The sequence below is a fragment of the Trichophyton verrucosum genome (assembly GCF_000151505.1).
Source record: "Trichophyton verrucosum HKI 0517 chromosome Unknown contig00767_1.f1.exp, whole genome shotgun sequence".
In the NCBI taxonomy this organism is placed as follows: Eukaryota; Fungi; Ascomycota; class Eurotiomycetes; order Onygenales; family Arthrodermataceae; genus Trichophyton; species Trichophyton verrucosum.
In genome coordinates, this window is record NW_003315256.1 from 17,888 (window position 1) to 39,752 (window position 21,865).

A 21,865-nucleotide genomic window follows, 5' to 3' on the forward strand; every position below is an offset into this window, starting at 1 on the left:
TCTCGATGTCGCTTTTTCGGCGCTTCCTCCCTCAGCCAAGAAATGCTTATATGGCCGTCTCCCCTTCTCGCTCTCTTCTCGCGCTCTTTTTGATTGATTTTTTGTTTCTTTGAAGCCGCCGCCGAACTGTCCGGTTGCCACTTTTGGGTAACCCGGCTCCATCCCCGTCTCATCCCAGTTGGCCGACCTCTCTCGCTCTTGTCCCGTTTACCCGCGCTCGAAGCTCCGTAGGATTGATCAGATGGGCTGGAGAGCCAACGGGCAGCAGATTGTTGTACATTATTGTTCACTCTGCGCCTTTTCATCTGGGGCTGCGATTCAGTTCTTGTGGCGCCTTTTTCTTTTCCGACACGCTATGCGTGTAACTAACGGTGGGTGCGCGGGTTGGATGCCTGCCCACAGGGTGCAGACGAGAGAGAGAGGGCCACCACGACTGGCACCCCCTTGACATGGAGCGTTTCCCTGCACCCACGAACCCACATGTGGAGGGAGCCATGACGTTAGAGGTGCTGTCGATGCTCCCGTTGCATCGCCCACCGTGTTGCTGGCCAAAAACAAAGCCACACAGACTCCGGCCAACCGCCAACGTCGTCGCGATGGCCTCAAGAGGGAGCGAACGGGTCAGGCACCGCCGGCGGAAAAAGAAACGCCGGAGCGGCTGGCGGTTTCGGGCCTCGGCTGAGCGGCTGCCGGAGATACCTTTATCCGGGCTTGGACCTTCCCGTTTTTGCGTCCAGCCGGGATTCCTCTTTGGGTAAGCCGGTCGTGAACCTTGTTTTTCTTTTTTTTTCTTATTGTTTTTTTGGACATCAAAGGATCCAAAGCGCCAGCCAGAGAGCAGATCCCATGGCGGTCCAACAACGCAACAGCCAACATTACAACCAACCCTTGCAGCAGATGTACAGAGCTGAGCGCCTTTCTCGACATCTTGCATAAGTGTTGCTGGGTAACAACAGAGTACGAGCCCGGGTACGGAGTACGTTGCGCGTCAAATTGTCTTCGTTTGGGTGGCTATCTGAATTACTACACTCTGCTGGCAACCTGCTGTTGTACAAATTATTGATCTCGTATCTTGCTCCCCTTTTTTTGTCCTTTGTAATTTTCCTTATTTTTTTTTTACCCTTTAAATGCATTTTTTGTTGCCTCCCATCATTTATTATTGTTTTTTTTTTTTTTTTTTATTCGCGCATTTGTCTCAAGTCAATCCTCGTGTTGCTTGGGTTCGGCCATTTTTCACCCGTTTGATGCAATCCTCACATGTTGTTGTTGGATGGACTGTCAACAGAATAATGGATGTCACGGGTTTTACCAACCAGCAGTGTCTCCACCACCCCAAGTGGCTTCGGGCTCCATGACGTTGCTCCCGGCGGCTTGGACAGCAGCTGAGTCTGGTGTCTCATTGTTATAAAAACCTCCACCATTGCCGCCGTTTTCATCAGCAGGGGCCTGGGGGCAGCGTCGAATGGTGTGGCCCACTATGGTTTTGCTGTGGTCAGCATATATACGGGAATACATATGTCATGAAAACAAATAAATGCACAAAGTCAGGAAAGGGGGGGGGGGGAGCATACTCTCTCCACAGCAGCTGCATTTAACCTTACTCCAGTCCTTCTTCTTGGTGCAGTCGCGACTGAAATGACCCACTAACAACGTCCGTTAGATGTGTTGGATAATAATTATAGGTCTTGGGTAGGAACTCACTTTCTTCACAGTTGCGGCAAGTGACATTCGCCATGTTGCGAGGTTGGTCACAGTCTCTGGCTATATGATCCTCGCTCCTATAGCCAGCAACATTATTAGCAGCTGTGATAAAACCCGGGTGTTTAAAATATATAAATGGCCAACTAACCCACAGTTGCGGCAAGCACGAGAACCACCTCCCTGAGGGCAGTCCTTGGCAAAGTGGCCGACTATGAAGACCTAGGCGTTAGCTTCTTCCTTTTGTTGCAAGGGTTGTTGGGTTGGCGTTCATGATGATACCTTCGTTGCAGCGTTTGCATTCAACCCCTTCAGCAGAGCGAGGCTCAGTGCATTCATTGGAACGATGACCGCCCTTTCTGTACCAAGAGTTAGCAATTATATGCGGCAAAAAGTAGGTCTTCAATGCAAAAGCTACTTACCCGCAGTTACGGCAAGCAAACCTATCGACACGGGCTTCCTTGCAGTCACGGGCACGGTGGCCTGGCTGTTTGCAGTTAACACACTTGACTTCCACACGCTCGACAACAGAAAGTTCCTCCTTGCAGCTCTTCATGATATGGCCCATTTCTTGAGGACAAAAAGTTAGCAGTGAAATAACTGTTTGAATCTGAGGATGGCAGTCTTGTCTTACTTCCGCAGTTGGAGCACTTGGGGATCTGACGATCAAGAGGGAAACCGGCCTCAGCAAGACGTTCGAGGTTCTCCTCCGGGGTGGCAGGCCAGCGTTCCTTGAGGTTGATACGCTGGGGCTTGTCACTGAAGTAGAGACCCACAACATACTTGCAGTTGAGCTTCCCCTGAAGATTGACGACAGTGTGGCAATCGCCAATTTCACGTTCCTGACAGGTTTCATTAATATTCATTGGCCAGCCGGGAGTTCATGACTACTTACAAGCGCAATCAAGTAGACACTGAGCTTCTCCTGGCGCAAAAGCTTCTCAATATCAACATAGGTGGCAAGGGGAACCGCCTTGCTGTAGATCTTCAAGCCCTATACCCTCGAGTTTAGCCAACATGATTTCGTATGCCGACTGATGGGGACCACTTACATCACGGAAATCCTCGAGGTCTCTCTCCTTGCTAGCCTTCTTCAAGATCTCCAAAGCCTCTTCTGGGAGCTTATCAGGGACATTATGCTGCTCAAGCTTGCGGTTTTCAGTGCATTCCATGGTTTTGTGGCCTGAATCGTCTGTTAGATGAAGCGTATGATTGGGCATGCAGCAATAAATTCAAAACACTACCTTCTCCCTTGCAGTTCTTGCAGATATCCGGGGGACGGTCAGGACATTCGGCAGCTGGATGTCCTTCTTTTTCACAGATACGACAGGTGCCGGTGAAAACACGGGGGTTTGGACAGTCGCTCTTGTTGTGACTGTTTTCAGGGCGTCAGCTAAAAGAGAAAAAAAATCTTGATGTCAAATGGGAGCGTGTCATACCCTTCCTGGCCACAGTTGAAACATGCCCCAGAGGGCTTTCTCGGTTCCGGACATTCACGAGCGAAGTGGCCAGCCTGCCCGCAGCTGTAAAGGAAGGACGTCATTAGATACTTGGGCTGATTTATGGCAGTCGTTTGATATTACACTTACTTGCGGCAGGTATCCCCATTCGCGTTGTCATCAGCTGCGACAACGGCCATGTCGTTGGTGGCACCAGAACCGAAGCCATCGCCTCCATCGTTCCACTTATCGCCTCCCGCGTCACCACCGTCGTTCCAGGTGGCATTGGCTAGCATCAGGAACGAGTTAGCTAGACGTATTCAAGCTGGATTTGATACCCCTCGTCATGGCTGTGGTGCTCCCTGATGTGAGATATCACCAACGAAAGGTAGCCAGCCCCGCGACGACGACCTCGACCTCGAGGGGCATCGGGAAAGGGTAAACAAAAGACTTACCAGCCTCCTGCTGCCAGTCACTCATGATGGGCAGCCTTGACAAGTTCTCTGGTCTGCAGCAATTATCAGTTTCCAAAGTTCTTTGGGTGAGAAGAAGGAGGAAAAGTTTTTGGTAGAAGGAAAATGTGGGTTGGAAAGGAAAGAAAAAATAATAAATAAATAAAATAGGACAAGCTAGCAGCACAGCCGCTGACACGCTCAGGTGAGTGAGGACAGATATCTCGGCGTGGAGAGAGCTCACAGAGAAGAGGAGGACTGGCTCTAATCAAGCAGCAGAGCACTGAAGGGCAGTCTTGGGTGTATAGAAGGACAGCTAGCAAAGCTGCTGCTGTTGTTGTTGCTATTGTCAGACGAAAACTGCAGAGACGCGATGAAAGGGAAAAAGAGCAGGAGGAAGGATTTCCAGGACAACCACAGGACAGCTGGCTCTTACTACTAGACATCTTACTGGCACTTTTAGAGAGGACATGATTTGCATGATCTTACTGCAGGACAGTATAGGCTGCTTGATAGAGAGTGAAGAAAAGGTGTATCCGTCTGATGAGGGCTCCCTGGTTTGCCAGTCCATGACAAACGCCGGCTAGCTGCAGGATATCAAGGAGAGAGACAAAGGCAGGAATGCAGAAACCCCTTGCAGAATCATATAGAAATCCATTGGCTGCCTATATATATATATGGCTCTGTCCATTATATAGACCAGATAACCATATTTTTCAAGACTTAAGAAGGTTTAGAGGTATCTACTATGACATCTTCTACTAGAACAGAACGGTATATAAGATATAGTATTATCACTCTGAAAAGCTCAGTATATAGGATACTTGATTCAGGCTAGGTATATTGGTATCAACTTGATATCAATTGAGGTGCCATTGATATCATCCGGTAGCTGCAATATCTGCCCACCATGGGACCACCATAGAGCATCGCTGCTGTTAACCAGGTATATCCCCGACATCCAGCTCAGCGCCGTCTATCGCTCCGCCAGTCCATCGAGACTTCGAGACTTCAATAATATCGAAGAAACACGCAAAAAGCCGACTTGACGTTCGGAAAGAAAAGAAGAAACGAAGCCAAATAAATGCCAAGATATATCTTACATAAGCCACCTGACGAACCCGCCAACTTTGGACACTTTCGCGACTTTTGCTTGACGGACGAGCTGGCGCAGCTGGAGAAGAACCGAACAGACAGACGGACAGGAGACCCGGAGACGGCGATCAAAACATGGAACAGGCCCAGGCACAAGCTCAGCCGATGCCAGGCGACCTTAACTGGCGCCTGAGTGCTCACCCGCTCACTTTGCTCTTCTTTCTCGGATTCAGAATAGGTATGAGGACAGTCACCGACCATCTCCAGGCACCAGCTTAATCTATGGCCATTGCCAGCCTGGGAAGAGGAGGCCGGCATTGCTAACATTCTTGCTTAGGTAGCTTGCTCATGTACTTATTCGGAGTCCTCTTCATCAAAAACTTGTACGTCTCCCTGCCCGCAACAGTTCACTGGGGACGTTGCATATATCTACTACCTATCCAACCAAACCATGCTTACTGTTTGCCCTGCAGCATTCTCGTCTTTATCATCACTCTCCTCCTGCTCTCTGCCGATTTCTATTACCTGAAGAACATTGCTGGCCGTCGACTAGTGGGGCTGCGGTGGTGGAATGAAGTCAACATGCAGACCGGTGAATCGCACTGGGTGTTTGAGAGCTCAGACCCCAATACCCGTGTCATCAGCGCTACGGACAAGCGGTTCTTCTGGCTGGGGCTCTACAGCACTCCGGCATTGTGGATTGGACTGGCTGTTCTAGCCATTATCCGGCTGCAGAGTGTGATCTGGCTCAGTCTTGTCGGTATGTTTTAGTGTACACCCTCAGGGTAATGGATGTAGCCGGCAGCTGACCAAAGTACTTTTTTTTTAGCAATTGCTCTTATTCTCACGATTACCAACACTCTGGCATTCTCAAGATGTGACAGGTTCAGCCAGGCTTCTTCGTTTGCCTCGAATGCCCTTTCTGGCGGGATTGCCGGGAACTTTGCAACAGGGATGTTTGGAAGAATTTTTTAGATAATTCCAGACAGCTAATATCCCACTCATATACCCGTATCTATCTTTATCTTCATACAGCTTATTGCAAGAATTTCTGGATGGGCGATCAGATACCGCTCATTAGCACATGGGAATGATTTTCTTTTATAAGGCTCGGAGTTTGGTGTTGTCATATCTGCACTGCAGTACTCGATTGTTTTCTTGTTCCCCTGTATCATACGTATACCATTTCAATGGGACTGATTTTCAAACCGGTTGATACAAGGATAATCTCTGAGAAGACAATTATAACCAAGCAAATTACACTAACCCGATATAAGCAAAGTATCACAACTTAGCTCTCTTCTGCGCCTCCATGACCTTACGCATGTGTTTCAGCTCCTCGCGCACAGAAAGATCCCGCAGTATCTCCTCACTTCCTCCACCAACGACATATACCCGAACATCACGACTGATGGCTTCGATTCTTGATCCCTTGCCAGCCTTGTTATACCCTGCTCCGCCCATGATCTGCTGGGCTTCCCTACACACCTTCTCCAAGCAGCGTGTGCTCATCACCTTGAGCAGGGCAGTCATTCCTCCAATATCGATTTTCCGCCCAGTCTGCTCAGAGGTCTTGATGGTATATGCTAGCTGGTCCATGAATGCCTGGCAGGGCTCGATGAGCTGGCCCATCTTGCTGATTTTTGCCCTGATGACCTGGTTAGCCAGTAGGGGTTTGCCGAACGTCTCTCGGACCGTAGAGTATCTGAAGGCATCTTCTACGCATACGCGAGAGAGCCTGATGCAGGCACTGGCCAGGCTGAGCCGCTCTGGGTTGAAGTCTATGTAGTCTACATGTTAGCCCTGACAAGGGGTCCGTCCGTTTGTTCATAAAAGAAGTGCATGGGTACGAAGAGAGTCCTTACTTGACATGATATATTTGAATCCTTCGTTTTCCTTGCCGATTAGGTTCTCGACGGGTACTTCCACGTCGTCGAATTCCAGGAAAGTAGAGCCACTTGCGTGGACGCCGGAGTTGAACATCCGCCGTCTGGTGACCCCCTCTGCGGTCAAGGGGATGATGAGAAAGGATATACCGCCATGGCCTGGCCCGCCAGTCCTGACGGCCGCAGTGCAGTAGTCCGCCCAGATCCCGTTGGTGATCCATTTCTTTGCTCCGTTGACAATGTAGTGGCTGCCGACCTTCTTTGCCACGGTCTTGATCCCAGAGACATCAGATCCGGCTAGAGGGCGTTTATGTTAGTAGTCGCTCTATAACTTATGGCATGTGTAGTTCATATAGCGTACCGTCTGGCTCGGTGACTCCTAGGCAGAATCGTATCTCCCCACGAGCAACTCTAGGAAGATATTCCAGCTTCTGCTGCTCGGTTCCAAAGTTCATGATAGGGGGGCAGCCGATGCTATTGCCCCCGTTTAGACCCCAGACAGGCCCGCTGTATCCGACTCTGGCAGTTCGACCTGCATTAGTATTTATACAAATCCAAGGATACTCTGGTGATTAACTGGTTAGTTACCTGTTCAGCTCATCCGCCACGATGAGGGTGTGGAAGATGTCCCATTCTCCCGGTGCAATGCCGGCTGGCAGGCTGATGCCACCCATGTACTCGGGCTTGGATCTGTCTATGATGCAGAAGCCATTCTTCGCAAACCTCCTGACGGTCTAGAATGAGTGTGTTTTCCCGTTAGACATGCTTATAAAAGGGTATATATATATAAGGCGGCCGACGAGGACGAACTTCATCTGGAACGAAGCCCTGCTCTTCCCACTCGTGGGCATAGGGCATCAGCTCCATCTCGACATAGTCTCGGACAAACGCGCGCAGCTTCCTGTGAGACTCATCGTGGTAAGGCGAGCAGTCGCGGGAATACCACTGCGGCTCAGCGTAGGGGACGGGAGAGCCAAAGGGAGCAGCCATGTTGCTCGTCCAGTGCTGGAAGTATGTGACAGCCAGCTAACTATCTAGTCGCTGGATATTTAGTTAACTAGTTATAGATCATGCAGGTTGACCAGGTAGCAGCCGTTTCACCATCTTGACCCTCGGCTTTCGTATACCTCCGCATTCTTCGAGGATTCTCGTATCAAACAACCTACTTAGAGCAACAAACAACTAGATAAAAGAGTCTCGAACCTGGCTCAACGGTAAGGAGGGAAATAAAGATAGCCGCCCCTTGTGCTAGTTTTATGTCATGGTTTTGCTTGTCAGTCAGTTATTTGTCCGGCAAAGAAGTGTTAAGGAGCCAACTGTCTATGGATGGTGGAGTCTACATATTAAAAATTTGATATTATTGATAATTATTATACTGCACAAGAGAAGCAGATGACAGTTAACTATAGCTACCTCGTAGACCCCTTACTGTTATAACCACTGCAGTCTGTCAATACTCACAGCTTCGACGGCTTCCACACTGGCCGTCGCTTCTCCTTGAACGCCTGCATGCCCTCAATGGCATTCTCCCCCAGCATCAGCTTCTTTGCATAGGTGTCCCATATCAGCGTCGAGGCATGCTCCACGCTCGCTGTCTCCCAGCCCTGCCTGACGCCGGCGCGGTTGACGATGATGCTGTCGGGGCTCATGGCAGCTATCCCGCTGGCCATCTTGACGGCCTCCTTGACCAGGTCGTCTGCCGGCACCACCTTCTGCACAATACCCCATTCCTTGGCCTCCTGCGCGGACAGGGTGTAGGTCAGCAGCGCCAGCAGCATTGCTCGCTGCAGGGTGAGGATGCGGGCCAGCCTGGGCAGGCCGCCGCAGAGGGCCCCTGTGCCGCGAGCAGAGTCGGGCAGCTTGAAGTCGGCGTGTTCGGCAGCAATGACGAGGTCGCTGTTGAGCACGATCTCGAAGCCGCCGCCGTGTGCGTGGCCGTTGATGGCTGCTATTATGGGTTTCTTGCCGGAGCGGCGAGTGAGTCCCGCAAAGCCGGTGGGAGGATAGTTGACTGCCTTTGCGAGGGCGAGTTCATCGAGTTTCTCTATCTCCAGGCGATCTAAGGGTATACATTAGATGTCAGTATATATATATGTGTGTGTGTGTGTCTGTAGATATAATATAGATATAGGGGGTAAGGGGTGCGAACCCTTGATGTCCATGCCGGAGCAAAAGGCCTTCTTGCCAGCACCGGTGATGATGCCGACTCGTCTGATAGAGCGGTTAGAGGAGCTGCCGTCTCATGGCCATGGCCGCGGGTAGGAAAGCTCTCACATCTGCGGTTCCTCGTCCATCCAGTCCCAGAGCCGGTCCATCTCCCACGCGGCCTCGAAGGAGAGCGAGTTCATCTGCGCCGGGCGGTTGATGGTCGCCAGCAGCACGTAGGGCGCCGGGAAGGTGAGCGTCACGCAGCTCAGCGGCGGCGGCTGGGTATCAAGAGACACCATCCTGACGGTCCTGGCAGGCTGTCCAGCTCCTCGACCGACGCAGGATGGTGGTCAAGCTGTGCGGCGGCGGTGATGCTAGTTATCTGGCTGTGGAGACGGCGAGGCAGCCCGACATGCTACGTAGTTATATGGATGGTTAATTAACTAATAACTAACGGGTTCACAGCAGGCGGTCGTGGCTACTTATATATAGCCATAGAACGACCAAAGACCTCCCTGGCGATGGCTTGACGCTTGCTTCGTATTTGATTCTTCCCGAGCAGCTGCTAACTCGGCAACTAGTTCGTGAGCATCGAGATCCCAGGGCGTCTATCACCGCGCCGGGGGGCCAGCTAAGACTGCAATCTCACAGCCAACAGCCAACAGCCAACAGCAAAACAACAGCAACAGCTCGGCCTCTCCTTCGACAAAGACGTGAGCATGTGAAAGACGACCGTTGCAGCTGCAGGGAAGACGCAGTTCGTCCTTGGGCTCGTCCAGGGATCAGGGGCTCATCCTGATAGTTATATGTCTCTCAGCTGAGCTATAATATCGCCGACCAGATTATAATCTCGACCTCCTCTCCTCTCGATCTCTCAGGGGGACTCGTATTGCATCGGCAAGACCTACGGATACGAAGAGCTACAGATATCAAGGAGACTGCGACGAACAGCGGCCTGAGATGGCAAACGAACGAGGAGGAAGAAAAAGACTGCCATCTGGCCACCCCAAGACAGCCCTCCCTTCTTTCAGTTCCCGTCTGATCGGCAGCGGGCCGTTCTTAAGTATTATTAAATGGATACATCCCGGATGCAGGAGTGGGCAGGTGAGGCTGCTGGTCGATGCAAGATGCAAGGCGTGGGAGTGAGATCCTGGCCTGGTATGCGTTTACGTCTGACGAGATGCTTCTCATGGCGAGATGCTTGCTGTCAATAATGGCAGGCCGAGGATAAGCCGGACTGCTGCTGTCCTATCTCTCTATCATTGCATTGACTGGGCAACTATATGCAGGGTCAGAGATAGTCTTTGATACTCTCAGGCCCATGGGGGTTCCTGCGTCGGTTGATAACACTAGTGTACTCCGTACTGCACCGCGCAGTCGCGTGGTCAGGAGAGACTATCGAGGACATCCCTATGCTGATCCGGGGGATGTCTCTGATTGATCTCATTATCTTGCTGTCAGGCTAGGTCGATGCAGCATTACGGAGTCTGGAGTATAGATTGAAGGACGAGTGGGACCTTGAATGACGCCTCTGCTCTTCCAGAGTGCTTTCTAGTCAAGGGCTCGTTACGAGATGGACTAACAGACGGAGCTGTCGATTAGTTGCTGCTAACTATTTGGCTGTCTTCCGGTAAGGAATATATACACATATCTGTCCAACAAGCAATAAACAGGACGCACGAGCGAGATACTTCAGTAAGTACATCTACCTACCTGTCTAAAAATTAAATTGTATTGGGATGCCGAGGCCCAGCAGTTAACTATCTAGATAGTCATAGGGAGTTCAACGTCATCCTGTCCGCCACCAACGCCGCTGGGCGAAGACAAGGCAAGTTTATAAAGACGTCCTCTGTTAGCCATGGAATTTGCTAACTCTCACTGTAGAATTGGAAAGGCTGCATCCTGCAAGAAGGAACCAGAGAGGAGCTTTCAGGAATGGTGCCCGCAGCAGACATCATGGCTGTCGACGAGACAAAACGGCTCGTGGGTAACAGGGCAGGGTTGGGGATTCTCCAAACCCTGGAGTCCATGCAGCAGCGTTTGACCTCCATCGAGCAGGAGCTCAAGCAGCTCCGCGAAGAGACCAGGCAGTTCCGCGAAGAGGCCAAGCAATACCGCGAAGAGGCCAGGCAGTTCCGCGAAGAGACCAGGCAGTTCCATAAAGAGGCCAGGCAGGACCATGGAGTGACTTATGAACACCATATCAGAACCTGGATGTTGCTTCGGGGACCCATCTATAAGTCTCGCGGTAGGTGCAACGCGATGGCCCCCGGCGGCTCGGTCCTCGTAGATCTCGACATTCTGCGATTCCTTGCAAATAATGATGCCTTTCAGTTTGCTATATGGGCTGGCGTGTTCGAGCTGATATACGGCATACCGTACGGCCATGGCAAGCTCATCTCTCGCCGGTCAAAGGTGGTGCGACTGGTGAACGCCCGCGCCGACCTCACACTACTCGACAGTAAGAATACCGAAGACCTGCGAAAGTGCAACGCCATTATCAAGTTCTGGAAGACTGCCATCGACAGCGAGTACGATCCCGAAGGGATTTTCAGGATTCCAGCTGTTGCGGACATGTATGATAGTCTTATGCGTCCGTTGAAATAAGATTTGCTTCTTTTCTATAACCTAGCTAGTTCACTAGTTAACTATTAGTTCGCTATTATTAGGAGCATCAGTCAACTACTTAGCTACAGCGACATTGAACCAGCCGTCAATTGCACTGAGCAGTCCAGGCCGTCACGATGGCCACCAGGAGCGTCCTCAGACGGGCCTTGCTCTACGGTAAGTCGCAGCCAGCATCCGCCAGATCAGCCAGCCAGCCAGAATTCAGAACAGAAGAACTAACCGCCGGCTGTCCGTAACCAGTCCCCGGCTCCTCGCAGCGCATGCTCGACAAGTCCCGAATGCTCTCCGTCGACTGCATCGCCTACGACCTCGAGGACAGCGTCACCCCCTCGAAGAAAGCAGAAGCCCGCCGCCTGGTGCGCGCCGCTCTCGACCTGCCCTCGCCCGCCGGCGTCAGGGAGCGGGCCGTACGCATCAACTCTGTCGGCAGCGGGCTGGCCCTGGCCGACCTGACCGAAGTGGTGAGCCATCCACCTACGCCTGCACCTACGCCTTCAGCTTCACCTTCAACCAATCCATAGTCATCTCGCAGCTGGTAGCTAACGGCGTCTCAGCTCAAATCTCCCAACCTCTCGACGCTGGTAGTCCCCAAAGTCGACTCTGCTTCAGACCTCACCTTCATATCGGACGTGATATCCCATACGTCCTCCTCCACAAAGCAGATATCAATACTGGCTCTGGTGGAAAGCGCAAAGGCAATAACCAATCTCTCGCAAATATGCACCGCTACGCCCCTCCTGTCCGGCCTGATCTTCGCCGCCGAAGACTTCGCGCTCGACCTGAGCATAACTCGTACCCCGTCGCTGAGTGAATTCCTCTATGCAAGAAGCGCCATCGTTACGGCTGCCAGAGCCCATGAGCTACCCTCCGCAATTGACCTGGTCTGCACATCGTACAAGCAAGACGGTGGCATTGACGGTATGTCGGTGTTAGAAGAGGAGAGTCGATCCGGCAAGAGGCTGGGCTTCAATGGGAAGCAGTGCATCCACCCTACGCAGGTTGAGAGGGTGCAGGGGATTTTTGGACCGGAGGAGAAGGAAGTCGAGTGGGCTGTGAGGGTTGTTATTGCGGACGAGAAGGCTGCGAGGCAAGGGAGGGGAGCCTGGACGTTGGACGGGAAGATGATTGATGTCCCTGTTGCAGAGAAGGCGAGGGCGATTGTGAGGAAGGCTGAGGCCTGTGGGATTGATGTCGAGAGTGTCAAGGGCCGGTGGAAGCATCAGGAGCCCGAGTAGATGTATGTAGGGTTATATGTATGTTTAACGATGTCTACGATGTGGCGTTCTTCTTTTTATGGTAGATACGGTAAAGAAACTACTAAACGTAGATGGATATCGAAATCAAAGTCAATTCACTTGCATGATCTAAGGCTCTCTCTAAACTGGAAAAGTTGAGCTCGATGATTCAAAGGAAAACAGCTCGAGAGCGAAGTTATGTCGTCTTATCATGGAGACAGAAAAGGAAAAAAAAGGAGGGCACAGAAAGAAAGATCAGAGAAACTCCGTCTAAATCCTGGGGGGGAAACCGGACAGCAAAAGTGTCGGGTAGACGGACCATCGATTAAAAGAAGTAGTAGTTGTAGTGTTGGAATGTACACGAGTAGTCGGTCTGCGTGGTGGAAGGTAACATCCCCTGTTTCTCTGTCTGCTGTGCAAAAATGGTCATTCATGTACGGGCATGCTTGCGTCTTTCGTTAAAAAACATCTCGTTCGTTAAAAATGTAGGTAGCGTCGGCCTGGCTACTTGTTGAAAAGAAGAAAGGAGGTAAGAAAAAGATAATGGCGTAAGGCATCAACGTGAAACTGAGCGGCTGCCTCTCATGGTTGTCAGGCTGATGGTCATCGCGGTCATCATGCCTTGGTTGCAGCGCCGTCTCGCTTCAGCAGCTGAATCTTGCCCATCTTGAGGACGGGACCAGGCTCAGGAGACGAAGAGGATGCCTCTGCTGCAGTTACGCTTCCGTCCTCGTCGCCGGTGTCATCTCTGGCAGGGGTTGCATCAGTAGTAGCCGCGCTAGCTGCGGCAGCAGCAGCGGCGGCGGCGGCAGCAACGGCCTTGCTGATCTCTCCGGTGGGTTTGTCGGTGCTCTGACTCTGGCTCTGGGTCTGAGACTGGGCCTTTGAGATGGCAGGGGAAGTGGGAGAAGGCGAGTCTCGACCACTGTTGGCGGTAGCCGTAGGGTTGATTCCGATCACAAAGGCAACGAAACCACCACGTTCGCCGGGCACGCTGAAGTCGCGGAACACATAGCTGTGCTCCGTCAGCCAGCCCTTGACGGCTTTGCCGACCTTGTCCTTGCCATTCTTGCTGTGATGGCCACTTCCGGTGATGACGTAGAGAAAATGCTCCCGCAGCTGGGAGCTCTCCTTGAGGATGTTGTCGAGGTACGCGATCGCCTCGGTCGGGACCAGACCGTGCAAGTCAACGTAGAACTCGTCGTCGTTGTCGGCAATGCGCTTACGGCCCTCTTCGAAGAGCAGCCGGGCAGCCTCTCGGTGGCAACGACGCATAGCGTCGTTTTCGGCCTGGCCCCGGAGCGACAGAGCCTTAGCGGCCCGCGCATCATTACGGTTCCAGGCCTGCGCAGCACTATAAGGAGGTCAGTATACGTTCAGATAGAAGTGAGAGAGGAGAGGGCTACCTTTGGAGGAACTTGTTCCTCACGTTCCCGTGGGTGATGGCATCCACACGGTACTTCAAGTAAGGCTGCGTCCACTCGACGCCGGTTTCGAGCCAGGGGATGTGCTTGGGCGACGGGATGGCCTGGGCCTCCGCGCTGATCTCTCTGGTGGTGCCACTGGCAGAGGATCTAGCACCCTTCTGAGCTCCCTTCTTCGCGGAAGGAGACATGCGAACCGCATCGGCTAATGATGTGCCGGACGCGTCTCTGGCCTTGGTGACCTCTCGATGCTGCGTACCACGTTTGCCGTGGTGTTTCTTGCCGGGACGACTGTTGAGAGCCTGAAGCGTCGGAAACGCCTCAGGGTCGTCCACTGCGGGAGCAGAGGTGGCTGGCTGCTCGCGGCTCTGGTGTCTACTCCCAGGCCGCGAGTGAGAGCGCGTAGCCGACGGGTTCAGCATGTTCTTGTTCTTGATACTGCTCGATGAGCCGGGCCGCATCTGAGGGCTGCCGGCCATGAACTGCATCTGGCTGCGGTGATGCCACTGGTCGGCGGTGATGCTGTTGGAAGTCGTGGCTGCGGATGAAGATGTAGACGGAGGCTGGAGCGGAGGAAAGGCCTCGTAGTTGTCCTGCAGCGGGTAGAGGCTGGTCTGTTGCTGCTGTTGATGCTGCTGTTGATGCTGATGCTGATGCTGGGCAGCAGCGGCGGCGGCATTGTTCGCAGAGTAACCAGCAACGCTCAGGTTGTCACTTCCAAGGCTCATGCTGCCTATCAAAGAGGATGGATCATGGGAAAAGGGGCATGAGTCTCCTGCAAGACAGTTGCCCATCAGCCAGTATCTAATGCATGAATTAGCATGGACTCTTAACAATAGACAGCAACAGACAGCAACAGACAATAATAGACAATAAATAGACAATAAATAGATAAAGAACAAGACATACTTGCAAACATGGCTGGTGAGGTCATGGCTAAACCGACAGTCCATACGCAGACACTGGCCGGTAGATAACCAATATTTGCAGACCACAGGAGTGCGCGCAGAGGTAGACGGAGTAACTGGCCGTGCAGGGTCCATGGCTGTAGACTTGCCTATCAGGACGCGGCCTTCATTGCTGGAAGAGAGAGACGGGGTCTCCAGGTGGTGCTGACCATGGCCGTGGTTACTACTACTATGGTGGCTGTGGTGGTCCTGTTCAGTCAGGGATGCAATTGTGGCTCCCAGGTCATATCCGTTGGCCTCGAGGGCATGCTCAATCTCCTCGTTCGTCTTGCGCTCGCCCAGCACCGATCTGAGGATATCGTAGGGGCTCATGTCCGGCGGCGCAACCCATTCTGGAGCAGCGGCACTGAGGCCCGTGGAGGAAGCGGTGCTTTTTGCATCTTCGTTGACCAGCCAATCGACGTTGTCACTGCCGAGATCACCGTATATCTCGGGGGCAGGACCACGCTCCGAGAAGGAGTAAGTATTGAGATTGGGGCTGTGCGGGATGGGCAGCACCTTTCCCAGGCGCGGAGACGGGCGAGGCGAGGTGAAGGGAGACGCCGTCAGGGACCTGGGCGCGCGAGGGAATCCCCCACGGGGTACGGGGAAGCCAGACTGGGCAACGGGGCTGGACCCGGTGTGCGAAGGGGAGGAGAGCGGCGTCGCTGAGCGAGCCATCTGCCACGGCGCGGGCGAGGAGCGGCGAATGACCGTGTGCCGGACGGGGGGCTGCGAGGCATCGGCCATGGAGGAGCTGCGGTGCCGCCAGAGGACGTCGAGCACCGCGTTCTCGAGGGCGGAGCCGGCCAGGGACGACTGGTCGCGCAGGAAGGCCTCCAGCTTCTCGGCCTTTTCCTCCTCGTTGTCGTCCTCATTGTTCAGGATGTGCAGGCACAGCTCGTACGTTTCTTCAGACACCATGGCGAGGGTCTCGTCGCCGTCGGCCGGCCGTTTGCAATGGAAGGAGGAAAAGGGCGGGGTGTTTCAAGAAGAGTTTCTATAGAGCTCGCGGGAACGAAGATGGCAGCAGAGACAGGCGGCGGACTGCAGGGCTATCACGAGCAGTGCAGCAGGACCATCATGAGCTGGACTGGACGCGAGAGAGAGAGAGGCTGCTGGATCGAGGGAGCAAAGGGGCTCTTCACACGGGGGCTGAAACGAGAGTGAGCAGAGGATCCTGGCAGCTGGGGCGACTGGCAAGCATTGCTGGGGACCTACCAGGAGCTGGACGGCAGCTGGACGAGGAGCAGACGCGCAGGAGACACTGTGACGGCCGCGCGGGCTGGTGGTGGAAGCTGGAGTCGAGAAGCTGAAGTCGAGGTTGAAGAAGTTGAAGTTGAAGTTGAAGAAGTTGTAAGGTGAAGATGCGGCTGGCGAGGGAGGCAGCGAGCTAACTAGCTAAATATAAGGAGGCCGGCCAGCAGCAACACAGGACAGAGTGAGAGAAGCAGCACACCAGAAGTGAGCCTGTCCTCCTGGCTCCTCCTGGCTGTTTGTCTTTTCTGTCTATCTCTGCTCTCCTGCTGCTATCTAGATCTACAGCTGCTGACCGGCCAGGCGTTGCTACTTCTTGAGCCTGCACCAGCGCCGCAGAGGATGGACAGTGTTATTCATTCTGTCTATTCAGTGTCTATAGTGTATAGTGATCAAGACTGAGATCCGGACTCTCTCCCCCTCTCTCTTATAACTATCACTATCATGGCCTTCGTTGCTGTCTATCAAATGAACCCCTTAAAGGTCTAGGCCAGATGGAGCCCCCTTTGTGGCTGTGCAGCCATAGAATCTTGTGAAAAGCTCGCAGATGCACTTCTGCAGCCATCTGATACGTATCTATCCGTCTATATCTGTCTATATTATTACCCTCTACCCATATCCATATTGCTGTATCTGTATCTCTATCTGTAGTGCTACGTGGGATGGGATGAGCAGCCATGGAGCCCCCGTCACCAGCTGGGCGGCCGCAGCGCTTCTCTGCAGCGTCCTCGTCCACCGTCTCGCGGCCGGCCCCGTCGAGCTCTGCTCCGAGATCCTCTGCTGGCTGGCCCTGCCGGCGCTCTTCAGGGCTGCAGGACGGTCCCTGGGCTCGCGGGCTCGCTCCTCGAGGGCTGGGGCTGGCCCCCTGAGCCTGCGATACTCGCCCCAGCGCTCCTCTTCGTCCCTGTCTGTCTGGACGGCCGCCCTTTGCATAGTCCTCTCCTGTCTCTTCAGAGCTGAGATCCGTCTGCTAGCGTTCTTCGTGAGTCCCTGAATGCATCTCTAATACCCTGTGTCTGCCTCTATATCCTATCTCTATGCTGTTACGTTCAAGGGAAGACTGACAGGATCAGCCGGCGTTGACTCCCTTGCTTCTGCTCGCTCAGCGACACTTTGGCTCTTCCACTTCTTTTGCTTCCTCTTCTTCTTCTTCTTCTGCTTCTGCTGCTGCTTCTTCTTCCTGGCTGTTTTACCCCCTGGCAAATACACTATGGGGCACTTTGCTGGTGGCTGTCTTGTTCATCATCACCCTGTCAGACTGGGACTTCAGGGGCCATGCCCTCTCGGCTCTCCCTGTCCTCGCCCTGTTTGGAGCCTACCTTACTTTCATGCCAAAGTCGGACAGGAAAAAGAAGGCTTCTCTGCTGCCAGACGTCAACGTTGAGGATGCCGTTCTTCCTGTCTCGCTGCGAGTTGTCCCGCTGCTGCTCGTCTCCCTGGCCGTGGAGGTTGCTCTCTTCGGCTGGCCCTCAGGGGGTGTCCTCGCCACTCTGATACTCGGCTTTGCAAAGTCTCTATCATGGTATTCAATCATCAAAGCAGTATGTTCACGGCTGCTGCTCCTCTTCCCTTCTTAATTGGCCATGTTTATGCTTACAATACACCCCAGGCTAGATATTCCTCCTGGTGCACGGCTGCTGCAACAGGCACCTTTGGCATCTTGTCAGCCCTTAGCCCCTTTATGCAGTCCTCTGATACCAAGGCTCTGTCCCATGTAATAGCATCCCTCTTTGCCTTGGGCCAGACCATCCACACGCTCCCAAGGCACATCTCAAACAAGTCGGCTCTCTGGATCTTCTCCCTGGTCTCTTTGGGTCCGTTCATGGCCAATATCATCGCCATCAAGTCCGCATACTCCTCACAGCTTGCTACCTACAGCAAGCATCCCGTCGAGACACTCATCCACAGGGGTACGAAAGACTTTGAAGAGCTTCTCGGCAGACAGTCTCAAAATTATACTGCTGCTCATGCCGAATATCAGCGGCGATACGGCATTGAGCCACCTCCAGGGTTCGAGGCATGGTACAACTTTGCCAGATCTCACCAATCCCCCATCATCGATGACTTTGATATGATACACACTGCCGTATCTCCATTTCTAAGACTGAGCGGCAAACAAGTACTTGAAACCATGGACCGCGCCCAGAGCACTGCTGACAGCGAACTTTGGCGCTGCACTTTTCACGGCACTAGAGCTAAGACTCAGTGTCACCATCCAAGCCGCTCCTTTGACAGACACATACAGCTGCTGTTTGATACCCTGCTGAAAGATGTACCGGGCGCCCTCCCAGATGTCAAGTTCCTCGTCAACCACTTGGACGAACCGAGAGTTATTGTCCCTCCGGGCAAAAAGGAGGTTGACGGCACTCAGTTCAAATTGACCAATCTGTCGAGACAGCCAGCTTGGGAGCCTATCACCAAGAATTGTCACTCTGAGGACAGCCATTCAGGCAACAGAGTGGAAACATACGGTCTTCCTTTCGTCACAAACCGAACAGAGGACATGAACCCATGTACCCATCCTGAATACGCTACTATGAACGGTCTCTTTATGAGTCCAACCTCTCTCCGTCTGTTCGAGGGGCTGGTACCCATCTTATCAACAGGCTCCCCACTCACCATGGGTGACATCTTATTCCCTAGTCCCGCCTACATTGAATCCGAATTTCAGTACGACGGCAAAAATGACGTTGAATGGCACAAGAAACGCAACAACCTCTACTGGGCGGGCTCCACAACCGGTGCATTTGCACAGACAGGCTCCTGGAAACACTTCCACCGCCAAAGATTCGTTACTCTCGCACAGAATCTGGAAACACGCAAACACAAGTATATCCGCGAGACTAACGGCGTGATCAGCAGCGTCAAGTCATACTTCCTCAACACCAGGCTATACGACGTTGCCTTCACCAAAATATTCCAGTGCAAGACTACATACTGCAGAGAGCAAAGGACTTTCTTCCCTTCCAAGCCATGGGCAGACAAGGACAAAGCATTCCGTTCTCGGCTAGTCTTTGATATCGATGGTAATGCCATCAGTGGACGCTATTACAAGCTACTGGCCTCAAAATCAACGCCCTTGAAACAGACATTATTGCGGGAGTGGCATGACGACCGTCTAGTTCCATGGGTGCATTATATACCCGTTAGCCAGAGCATGGAGGAACTACCCGAGCTGGTTTCTTATCTTACTTCAACCGAGTCTGGACGTCGGCGTGCAAAGGAGGTTGCTGACCAGGGTCGGGAATGGTTTTCACGGGCGTTTAGGGGGGTGGATATGACTATTTATATATACCGATTACTTTTGGAGTTGGCAAGGCTACAGGATCCTGAAAGACAGGCATCTTAAGCGCATTTTGATGTTAATTGTTAATTTTGAGTACTTTGCTGATACTGGTCTTGGAAATGGATACTTTTATATGCAGGAAGAAGTTATAAACTACTTTATCGAGGCGAAAGTGATGGACGCCTTTTAACAATCACAGTGCTTGTCTTGGTTCCTGGATAGATCAGCTCGTATTCAACAAAAATTGGTGAGCTGGAATTTAATTACGTGGCGAGCCAAACTGTCTCTTGAAGCTGTTTGACAATGGTATAGGTTCCCCTTTGACCCTTTAGGAGCTGACCAAGGGAGATACGAGGCAGCATCCTGGATGCTACGAAGTGCTTGACATCAACTACCTTACCGCCTGCTCTGACAGCTTTGATAGCTAGCTTAAATAGTGTTAGAGCCAGTGTTTGGTCAGCGTCTCAGATATGTGATGGGCCGTCGCCGCCACCCCCTGCGCCATTTCACTTAGGCACCAGACGGCCGATCGGTGACCAGCATATACAGATAAATAGCCATAGTATTGCCTGCTGTCTTGCAGGCCATCATTATTCATCATTCCTACGCCTATTTATCTGCTTTTCTAGTGCCCAGCTAGACGTTGAGGCATTCGTTTTGCTGCTCCGTTGTGTCTTAAGAGCTTCTGAGAGGTTATGACGCCCTTGTTCGATATCTAGTTAACACTAATACCAACGTTCAAACGACCCCCTTACGCACGCCGAAATGGTAGGAATACCAGAAACGAAGTCTTCTAATAGGCCTGGTAATGGTGAAATTCAATTGTATCAATTTCATTGGACAAAGCTCCCAGATACCTCCAGGTTGCAGCCACTGGGAGGCGTTCCAATATTGACGGATAAGAAAGATATCAAACGCTGGATGACGCACGTTATAAGAATGCTACGGACCCAATGCCTAGGCTACTTAATCGACGGCTCAATTACAACGCCGCCAGATAACGAGGCACATCTTGAACGATATAAATTAGCAGATGCCTACGTTACTCAGTGGATGACGAAACAGATATCTTACAAACTCTATAAACGGGTAAAGAACATCAATCTACCGATAGACACGGCGCAGAACCTATACAACTCCATTAGACAGACAATGCTGAAGACGTCACCAGCCGAGATAAGGAGGCGCTGGAAGACGTGGGTTACACTAGAAAGAGCGAACTTTGCAACCATTCCGCAATACATTGACGGACTACTAAAGTCCTATGAGAACCTGACAGACACGGGATATCCAGCCCCACCAATTGAGGCCGTCTACCGCCTCTTCTACGCTATCAGGGACGAGATGCCTCTCTGTGCCAACGACATCATTAACAAAATTGATGACATCAAACCAACAGAGGTCACGAAGGAACACCTCTTAGAGGCCTGCGCAAGGACCAGAGCAAGAGCTCAAGAGAGGTACTCACTACCTAGGTAACCGCATCAGGACGCAGCCCGGCCCGGCCATATCGAGTACGGCGGACTACCTAAAATGGACCATCGGGTCAAAATTCGGTTTTTAGATACCTAATTCTAAATAACACTTTTATGAGCTTGTTACCCCACTGTGCAGGCTACCAACGTTTTGACATCCAGCGTTCCGTTATACTATCAAGTCTGCAAGCCTATACAATGTGCTCACATATCAAATAATTTATCAACACAATACTCGCTAAATGTCATTGCTTATTGGCCATCGAGGGAAAGTCTCCGAGCACAAAGAATCTTTGGCTTGGTTCAATAACTAGTCGATCTGGGTTTCAGAACGTACGTTGCTTAACCGCGGCATTGAGGCAGAGAGCCTTGTCCTGGGACTTAAAGAAAGGGCACAGGGCAATAAGAAATACCTGGTACACAGAAAAGGGTTTATATCGATGGATTTATAGTCATAGCTCTAGTGTATCTTCCTTGAAAGGGTATGATAGTTGATCTTTGCAGTCGAAGTACAAAATATTGGATGGTTTCTGTTCAAAAATCAAACTGGGGGAGTTATGAGGTTGAAATTGAAAAAGGCCATGATTGGCTGAATTATTAACTTTTTATTAGCTGGATCCTGGATCCAAGGGATAGCAGCCAATGAGAGGCTGTTAATTAGCTAATTTTAGCAACCCTACAAACAAGCTATTCTTAACCTTATTTACTCCCTATTTCAGCCAATGAGCGTGAACTTGCCGTCAACAAAAGGTTGCTGTGCCATCTATGACGTAGACCTGTTTATATAAATATCAAGCCGAGTGCCCCCAAAGCCAGAGCAGTGAAATCACTCGAAGTGGGAAGGACGGGAAGCTATCGGTTATAAGGATCTCCTACAGAGCTTTATGCTACCTGA

At 52.0% G+C, this 21,865-nt stretch overlaps 8 protein-coding genes across 8 annotated transcripts; 4 read left to right on the forward strand and 4 right to left on the reverse strand.

The window, feature by feature from the left end:
• Window positions 1–1,927: 1,927 nt before the first annotated feature.
• TRV_06651 (uncharacterized protein) lies at window positions 1,928–2,918 on the reverse strand (the record flags this gene model as incomplete). The annotated part of the gene is made up of 5 exons (XM_003019261.1): window positions 1,928–2,057; window positions 2,121–2,298; window positions 2,333–2,498; window positions 2,594–2,692; window positions 2,751–2,918. 5 exons carry the CDS (start codon window positions 2,916–2,918, stop codon window positions 1,928–1,930), a joined length of 741 nt encoding a protein of 246 aa, XP_003019307.1.
• Window positions 2,919–5,032: 2,114 nt separating this feature from the next.
• On the forward strand, window positions 5,033–5,659 carry TRV_06652 (uncharacterized protein; the record flags this gene model as incomplete). The annotated part of the gene is made up of 2 exons (XM_003019262.1): window positions 5,033–5,444; window positions 5,514–5,659. 2 exons carry the CDS (start codon window positions 5,033–5,035, stop codon window positions 5,657–5,659), a joined length of 558 nt encoding a protein of 185 aa, XP_003019308.1.
• A 309-nt stretch (window positions 5,660–5,968) lies between these two features.
• Window positions 5,969–7,560, reverse strand: TRV_06653 (uncharacterized protein; the record flags this gene model as incomplete). The annotated part of the gene is made up of 5 exons (XM_003019263.1): window positions 5,969–6,465; window positions 6,550–6,867; window positions 6,932–7,044; window positions 7,159–7,304; window positions 7,381–7,560. 5 exons carry the CDS (start codon window positions 7,558–7,560, stop codon window positions 5,969–5,971), a joined length of 1,254 nt encoding a protein of 417 aa, XP_003019309.1.
• Window positions 7,561–8,027: 467 nt separating this feature from the next.
• On the reverse strand, window positions 8,028–9,017 carry TRV_06654 (enoyl-CoA hydratase/isomerase family protein; the record flags this gene model as incomplete). The annotated part of the gene is made up of 3 exons (XM_003019264.1): window positions 8,028–8,629; window positions 8,720–8,781; window positions 8,845–9,017. 3 exons carry the CDS (start codon window positions 9,015–9,017, stop codon window positions 8,028–8,030), a joined length of 837 nt encoding a protein of 278 aa, XP_003019310.1.
• A 1,636-nt stretch (window positions 9,018–10,653) lies between these two features.
• On the forward strand, window positions 10,654–12,581 carry TRV_06655 (uncharacterized protein; the record flags this gene model as incomplete). Its single annotated transcript, XM_003019265.1, has 4 exons — window positions 10,654–11,294; window positions 11,474–11,502; window positions 11,587–11,807; window positions 11,886–12,581. 4 exons carry the CDS (start codon window positions 10,654–10,656, stop codon window positions 12,579–12,581), a joined length of 1,587 nt encoding a protein of 528 aa, XP_003019311.1.
• Window positions 12,582–13,196: 615 nt separating this feature from the next.
• TRV_06656 (uncharacterized protein) lies at window positions 13,197–15,876 on the reverse strand (the record flags this gene model as incomplete). The annotated part of the gene is made up of 3 exons (XM_003019266.1): window positions 13,197–13,935; window positions 13,988–14,809; window positions 14,915–15,876. The coding sequence occupies 3 exons, from the start codon at window positions 15,874–15,876 to the stop codon at window positions 13,197–13,199; spliced, it is 2,523 nt and encodes an 840-aa protein (XP_003019312.1).
• Window positions 15,877–16,876: 1,000 nt separating this feature from the next.
• TRV_06657 (uncharacterized protein) lies at window positions 16,877–19,558 on the forward strand (the record flags this gene model as incomplete). The annotated part of the gene is made up of 3 exons (XM_003019267.1): window positions 16,877–17,191; window positions 17,277–17,750; window positions 17,819–19,558. 3 exons carry the CDS (start codon window positions 16,877–16,879, stop codon window positions 19,556–19,558), a joined length of 2,529 nt encoding a protein of 842 aa, XP_003019313.1.
• Window positions 19,559–20,260: 702 nt separating this feature from the next.
• TRV_06658 (uncharacterized protein) lies at window positions 20,261–20,974 on the forward strand (the record flags this gene model as incomplete). Its single annotated transcript, XM_003019268.1, has 1 exon — window positions 20,261–20,974. One exon carries the CDS (start codon window positions 20,261–20,263, stop codon window positions 20,972–20,974), a length of 714 nt encoding a protein of 237 aa, XP_003019314.1.
• Window positions 20,975–21,865: the final 891 nt, after the last annotated feature.